The sequence below is a fragment of the Hevea brasiliensis genome, chromosome 9 (assembly GCF_030052815.1).
Source record: "Hevea brasiliensis isolate MT/VB/25A 57/8 chromosome 9, ASM3005281v1, whole genome shotgun sequence".
NCBI lineage: Eukaryota > Viridiplantae > Streptophyta > Magnoliopsida > Malpighiales > Euphorbiaceae > Hevea > Hevea brasiliensis.
The window spans coordinates 11,449,178-11,456,640 of record NC_079501.1 but is presented as its reverse complement, the minus strand read 5'-3'; the positions used below and the strand labels follow the sequence as shown (position 1 = coordinate 11,456,640).

Here is a 7,463-nt window from a genome sequence, read left to right as displayed (position 1 = left end):
GCGCGTCAAAAGCAAAGCTCGTCTTCTTCATCCTGACATAATACTTCTCTACCTGAGAAAACACAGACAGAAACTCACCTTCACAGAAAACTCAGAGATCGAGAGGGCGAAAGACGGCCCTCTCGCTCTTCCCTTTTCATATTCAATTTCCATTTCCACCAATAACAAGAAAAAAAAATCATAAATTATTATTAACAATTAACAATCATAATCATATGATTCTCTTTTGCTCTCCAATTCAGTCCCTTTTCTTTGATGCGAAGATCGCACGCCCGCACTCGGTTCTATTCTAAACCCAACAGCCAAATGGATCCCGTCAAGCTCCAGATCCGACCTAACCAAAGATCCTCTAATCTCTTCTCTAAGACCAAGCCCTCCACAAGCTTCTTGTCTATCTTCTTCTCTTCTGTTTTGATCTTGATCGCTCTTTCATTCTGCTATGTCTTCTTCAGCAATGGGGATTCTCTTGATTCTGGTAACAGGTATGGTATTATCATCGACGGCGGCAGCACGGGCACCCGGATTCACGTGTTCGCCTACCGAATCGAGGGCGGTAAACCGGTTTTCGATTTCGGGGATGGGGCGATGAGGGTGAATCCGGGATTGTCGGCGCATGTGAACGATCCGGAAGGGGCCGGTAGATCCTTGGAGGAGCTCCTGGAGTTTGGAAAAGGGAGAGTGCCGAAAAAGCTTTGGGGAGAGACGGAGATTCGGTTAATGGCGACGGCTGGGATGAGATTACTCGATTCTGAGGTTCAAGACAGAATTCTGGAGTCGTGTAGAAAGGTTTTGAGAAAGTCCGGGTTCAAGTTCAGGGATGACTGGGCCTCTGTTATTACTGGTATGGTTTGTGATTCTATGTTTTCGCGAATTCGTGTGTGAATTATTTAGAAGCAAAATCACATTGGGTAACTTTCATTTTCACTCGTGGTGGTTCTGCATGTATCTCGTTTTTTTGAATCTTGACATTGTGTGGTATGTGTTTTTTAGGCTCCGACGAGGGGGTATATGCTTGGGTTGTTGCCAACTATGCATTGGGTACGCTTGGAGGTGATCCTCCTGAAACGACTGGGATTATTGAACTTGGTGGAGCTTCTGCTCAGGTTTTGTTTCATCCTCTCTTCTTCCATATTCCTCATACCTTCGAAAAAAAAAATTCCTCATACAGCATTGGATTTTTTTTTCTAGGACTGTTTTTTCCAGTTAATTTGTGGTGGCACTGGGAATCATAAGGAGTTTGAAGTTTGCGCAAAGTTGCTACATATTTTAATTTTAGCTGTTCGAATATTGTAATAAATGGACATGCATTCTTAAAGTGAGATTTTGTGTATTCTAGGCATTGGGATCCAGAAGAAGATCACCAGCTCAGGTTTAGCTATTAGCGATCTACACCTAGAACCTTTTAGAAACTATATGGTGTTCGTTATTAGTTCTCATGCTGTGAGCAATGATAATTTATTATAGAATATCTTTTGATATTTCTGGAAGGAAATTTGGGATTGCTGCTGAAGCTTCTTGTAATTTTTTTTTTCCAGGTAACTTTTGTTTCAAATGATCCAATGCCTCCTGAGTTCTCACGCACTGTTAAGTTTGGGAATATTACTTACAGCATCTACAGCCATAGCTTTCTTCATTTTGGCCAGGTAACCTCAATACCTTCATCATTGTGTTCATTTGAGGCTCTTCTTGTACTAGTTTCCACCATGGCACATTTCAGTTTTACCTGGAGTGGTTAATTAATAATGGATTGGGTTCATTATTTTGGGATTGCTGATTGTATTTTTTCTCATAGCTTGGAAGTGTAATAGTTCAACTCGCAACTGATATTTATTAGATTTTAGCAATTTTTGTTGAACTGTGGGACTGAATTTCAGAATTAGGATGAAAGTGGGAAGGAAAGGAAGTGTACAAAAGGTTAGGTTTTGTGGGATGGTGAAGGACTTGAGCCAGAATACCAATTTTTAGTGTGTGCCCAAATGGTGACCAACAAAATTTAGATTTAAAAAGGAAACAATGAAAAAATAGCTTCAATCAAATTCATGGTCTACTAAACTTCCAAAGTTACACATTTTGCCACATCTTCATCAGCAGGTCAACTGCTTCAATTTTAAGTCATACTATCCTAACTTCCTCTGCCCAGTTAGTTACTTTTTATTGTATTAAACATAGATCATTGATTTCTGATGGCATGAAGAAATATGGTTTAGAGGTGTATGACTTTTTTTATTTTGCAGAATGCTGCATTTGAAGCATTGAGGGAATCACTTGTCTCGGTGGACTATCAACCAGGTAAGCATGCATACTTTTGTTTTTTGCTATGGATATATATGATTAGGATGTTTTAAAATGGATGTTGAATTTGTTTCTTATGATGGATTATTTAACCAGCTCTTGAAGAGGGTTGTTTTAGTTGTGTAGGAAGTCTTCCAACAATAAAGATTAATCTCAAATTAAGATATATGTTTAAATAAAATGCAAATTCTCAAATTGTGCTTAGAGTTTAGCTGGTTTAAATCATGTTGTGTATCTTTGGACATGGCAGCTAGTTGTCAATATGATTATCCTTGAATCACTTGAGATTGAGGTCACTGCAATTTTGTTTAGGCTCGCATTTGAATGATTGTTCTTTCTACTAGACATTGGTCTCCTCTGATGCATGTAGACAATTTGCAGTTGAAGGAAAAGAAGAATGTTGGAAACTTGGAAGCAAAATAGTTAGGTGCCTTTTGGATATTTGCTTGATCTGCTGTACATAACACTTATAGTTTCAAATTTGTTGCTTAAGAAATGCATGTGACTTCTTTAACTTATGCCGTAGAATATTCATTTGTTTACTTATTTTAATAATTTCCAAATATCTGTCTCCTGCTGCAGCAGTCCTTTATAAAACATAAGAGAGTAACTATCATTGGCATCATCATCATTATTATATTTGTGTGGGTGGGATTGGGCAAAGGGGTATTGTTACTCCTAGATGTTTAATTTCCAACCTAATGATTTAGAAACCTAGGAGGCTTTTGTTTTCTTGTTGATTGTTTTTTCTGCCTTGACATTGAGAAAATGGGATATTAAAAATGCCATATTATTTAGTGCCATAACCAGGAAGCATTATATTAAATGTTTAAAATGCATACAAATCAATTAATTAAGAAAATTTTTGTCTGCATTCTTGAGTCTCTAACGGTGTTACTAGACTTTGTGAGTTATTTAGTTTCTGTTGGGATGCTAAGCTAACAAAAATAAGCACTAACATGCTAACAATCCCTCCCCCCTTCCTCCTTCTCTTGTGTTACTTGAATTTTTCAAACTTAGTGTTGGGAAAAATATTTGACGCTGGTTATATGATAATTTTCTTTTAGTGACCATGTGAAATGTTGTTAAAATTATAATCTTTATGTTTTAGTTAATTTTCATAGTAGGATTTTACCTTTGATTGTTATTGTTGTTGGTATGGAGCATCACCTACTCATTTATTTTTCCCAATATTTCAGCATCGGAATCACTTGAGAAAGGAATATTTGTAGATCCCTGTATTCCCAAGGGTTACTCACATGCTATGGAATCTTGGAAGCTCTCTCCAGGTTCAATGGAAAAGAATAAAATTCTATCCAATCTTCATGCAAGGGGTAACTTCTCTGAGTGCAGATCTGCTGCATTAACACTGATTCAGAAGGGAAAAGGTTACAACTACTTTTAGAAGGATCATGTCATAAGATATTCTTTCCTAGGTTTTCTGCTCATTTTGTTTGACATGGTGATGATCTTTGTTTTATTATCTGCCATGCAGAGAAGTGCTCCTGTCAGCAGTGCTACATAGGATCAACATTCACACCTAAGCTTCAGGGGAAGTTTCTGGCAACTGAGAATTTCTTCTATACATCAAAGGTTTTATGATCTGTCTTGTTTAATGGGTTACATTTCTATGTTTATTTATATTTCTGTTTCTTTATGTTGTATAGGCTTCGCATTGGAGTAGAAAAAAATGTTCCTCAAGAGTCTCATTTTTGTTTTATATCATATTAACTGTGCTTAATGCACTGATTTTATGTTTCTGAGTCATCTTGTTCTTTTTTTTTTTTTTTTTCTGCTGTCCCTTTTGATTGATTAGTTCTTTGGATTGGGTCCAAGGGCATTTCTTTCTGACCTGATTGTGGCTGGAGAACACTTTTGCGGAGAAGATTGGTCAACATTGAAAAAGAAACACCATTCATTTGATAGTGATGATCTGATGCACTATTGCTTCTCTTCAGCGTATATTGTGGCCCTACTTCATGACAGTCTGGGAATTGCATTGGATGATGAAAGGTACATTTCTTATCTTAATACTTGTTTGAAGTGTAATCCTTGAATACAGATGCTATCTGCTTTTGAATTTTCATATATCAAAGTAATCCTAATCTGATCGGACTGTGTTTCTATATAAGCTTTGCTTATGCAAGGATGTATGTTGGTCATGTTTGAACAGGATTGGATGTGCTAATCAGATTGGAAACATCCCTCTTGACTGGGCATTGGGAGCTTTCATCTTGCAGAGCACTGCTGTATTTGAGATGCAGCACCCAGATTGGATTACCACTGTTATTAATGATGACTCACCCACCCTTGTATCACTCATTGCCATCGCCATATTATTGATGTTTGTGGCATGGTCTGTGTCAAAGTGGAGAAAGCCCCAGCTAAAGACAGTTTATGATCTAGAGAAAGGGCGGTATATAGTTACTCGTGTTGGAAGAAGTTGATAAGCATATTTCAAGGGGATGGATACTTCTTTCCAGGCTTTGCGGACTAGGAGGAAGCTCCAGTGCAATTACAATTAAACATATTATGCTTCCTCCCGTTATTTCCAATTGCCAAAGTTCTCTCTCTTAAAGCTGCCCTTTTTCTTGGAAAGGTGAGGTTGTAGTTGTACCATACTGGGTTTCAGAGGGTGTGGTGTAAGTAATGAAAAGCATAGGATGGAAGAGTAGTTTCCCCTTTTGTATCAAGGGGGAGATGAAACCTCAGTTTCATCACACACCAAATGCAATCTCATTTAGGATCAAAAACAACTCAGCCATGTGGGTAACTATCTCACACATTTGTACGAAAAGATTTATTTATTGTTACATGCACACGATTGTGCAAATTTCTAATTCCAAGTGCATTTTTTATTTTTAGTCTCCATCTCTCTCTTACTTTTGTTGTTCATTTGGTTCAGGAAAACTATTTTTCATTTTCATATTCCTTTTCTTAGTTTTGTGAAGAGTCTGAATCTTTATTATTATTATTATTATTATTATTATTTACGTAAAATCATGTTGCGTATCAATTGAGTCGACCTTGCTTGTTTGACAAAGCACACCCGTTTTTTTCATAGAGATTAGAGGAGCCTATAAGAATCTTCAAGCCTTGTAATTTGTCTTTTTCAAAAAAAGTCTTTTCTCTCTGTTTCTTTCGTTTCTTATTGCCAAACAAATTGCAGAATTTTATTTGGGCAATTTATCTCACGAAGACAACGGATGAATATTGTCTATAAATATGATAAATATTTCGTACAATATGATATTTGAGGGTAACTTGTCTTGGATAATAAACATATGAATGCACTATGTTACCTTAAAATCATTTCAAATGAATTTATTTTTAATGCTCATAAACTAATCCAAAAAAATACTGTTAATCATAAAATATTAAAATACATGAAATCCAATGATAATGATTTCAAAGCTAGCACAAAATGTAAACCATTATAATTGATTAATATGTAAATGATACCTTAGCCTAATAGTAAAAATTTCATCCAAAATAATTGGTTAGCCATACCATCACATTTTCACAGAATAATAAAAGAGATTTTTCCAATGAAGATATACATGTTCATGGCAAATCACCCATCCAATCGCTAATAAAAAACGTCATAGACTGTAAGAAATATGTTAGCCAGTAGTGTCTAATTGTAGAAAACTTCATTTGAAAAGTATTACTATTACAAGTCACAACTTAGAAATTACCTAGAAATTGTTGTAAGGATTGATATTTCTCAAAACAGGACAGATAAGTGTACATTTTCTTCTGCACGCGATCGAGACAAGTCTTTGAAATGTCATCCTTAATAGAAATATATCTATGAAGCTAAGGTAATTGCATTAGGGTATGAGGTGATAAGGCAACCAAAAGATGGCGAGACATGCTCTTACTTTAGCAAACGGCCGTGGAGGTGAAGCTGCCGTAGGCCTTCTGCTACACTTCTCTCAACCCTTTCTCTTGCTTTGGATGTTCGCTTTGTCTCTCTCAATTATATCAGCTATTGTTTTTGCCTGTGGTTCTGGTTCTGGTTCTGGCAAACCTCACAAGAGGAAGCATGGTTATGGTGGCGGTGTTGGTGGCGGAGGTGTTTGTGGAGGTGGCGGTTGTGGAGGCGGTGGTGGCGGTGGTGGTGGCGGTTGTGGTGGTGGCGGTGGTGGTGGCAGTTGTTAGGTTAATACAAGTTAACTTGGATACATATAGGCGTTGCTTCCCGTTCTTCGCGGTGGTAAATTGTGATTTTTCATTTTTCTTTTTCAAATTAAATACTTGTATAATTGTTTTTGCAGAAAAAAAAAAAAAGAAACTTTGATATTCCTACTTTAATTTATTTTCAACTTTATTATTAGTTTATGAGCTTTTATCTAATACATAAATTTTTGTATTTATTTATTTTTATATAAATTTTATTTTGAATTTATTGTGCCCCTCGCCTGTTATATTTGTAAGGAATTAAAGAGTAATATTTATTTAATAATTTATATTTAATTGTCACATTATCACATGTAATTATATATATACACCAATTATTTTTTTTCTTGTTTATAATTTATACTTATGTAAACATTTGCAATTCTTGGAAAACTATTGATTTTTATTCATATATATATTATTGTATTTGCAGCTTGCAGGTGAGATTGAACAAGCTACTTCCTATACAAGGAGATATTCTCAAAAATAAGAGCCTATTGTTGAATTCGATACAACCCCAGCTGCCATTACAAGCTTTTTATTTTGTAATTTAATTAGATGTTGTTCTGTTCTTGTATGTACGATGTATACTTTTATGGAAACTTGAGAGTAAAATTAAAATTTAATATTTTGATTGTGTGTATGGACGAGTGTTTGATTTAGCAACATCTCCAATGCTTTGAGACCATAATATAATTCTCTTGTTTGTCGATAATTTTAAGAAATACTAAAATATTTTTGTATTGTAACTTTAATTAGTAGATATATATATATATATATATATATATATATATATATATATATATATATATATATATTGAAATTAGAGATCACAATTTAATCAATTTTAATGAATTATTTAATTATTTCAATCTCTGTATTATTATATAATATAGATAATTAAAATCCTTGATGATAAGTTTGTAAATATTCTTCGTATGAATTTTCAGCTGCGCGCAATCATTAAAAATTAAGATCTTAGGAATTAA

The 7,463-nt window shown here is 35.0% G+C and overlaps 1 protein-coding gene across 2 annotated transcripts; it reads left to right on the top strand.

Annotated features, from left to right (window-relative positions):
* Positions 1-28: 28 nt before the first annotated feature.
* LOC110657556 (probable apyrase 6) lies at positions 29-7,102 on the top strand. Of its 2 annotated transcripts, none has more exons than XM_058152857.1 (9): positions 29-841; positions 991-1,103; positions 1,536-1,643; positions 2,235-2,289; positions 3,492-3,680; positions 3,788-3,885; positions 4,109-4,305; positions 4,466-6,508; positions 6,908-7,102. In XM_058152857.1, exons 1-8 carry the CDS (start codon positions 256-258, stop codon positions 4,737-4,739), a joined length of 1,620 nt encoding a protein of 539 aa, XP_058008840.1. In that variant the 5' UTR covers positions 29-255; the 3' UTR covers positions 4,740-6,508; positions 6,908-7,102. The 2 variants fall into 2 exon arrangements, with proteins under 2 accessions (XP_058008840.1, XP_058008839.1); XM_058152856.1 differs by having other exon boundaries at positions 4,466-6,511.
* Positions 7,103-7,463: the final 361 nt, after the last annotated feature.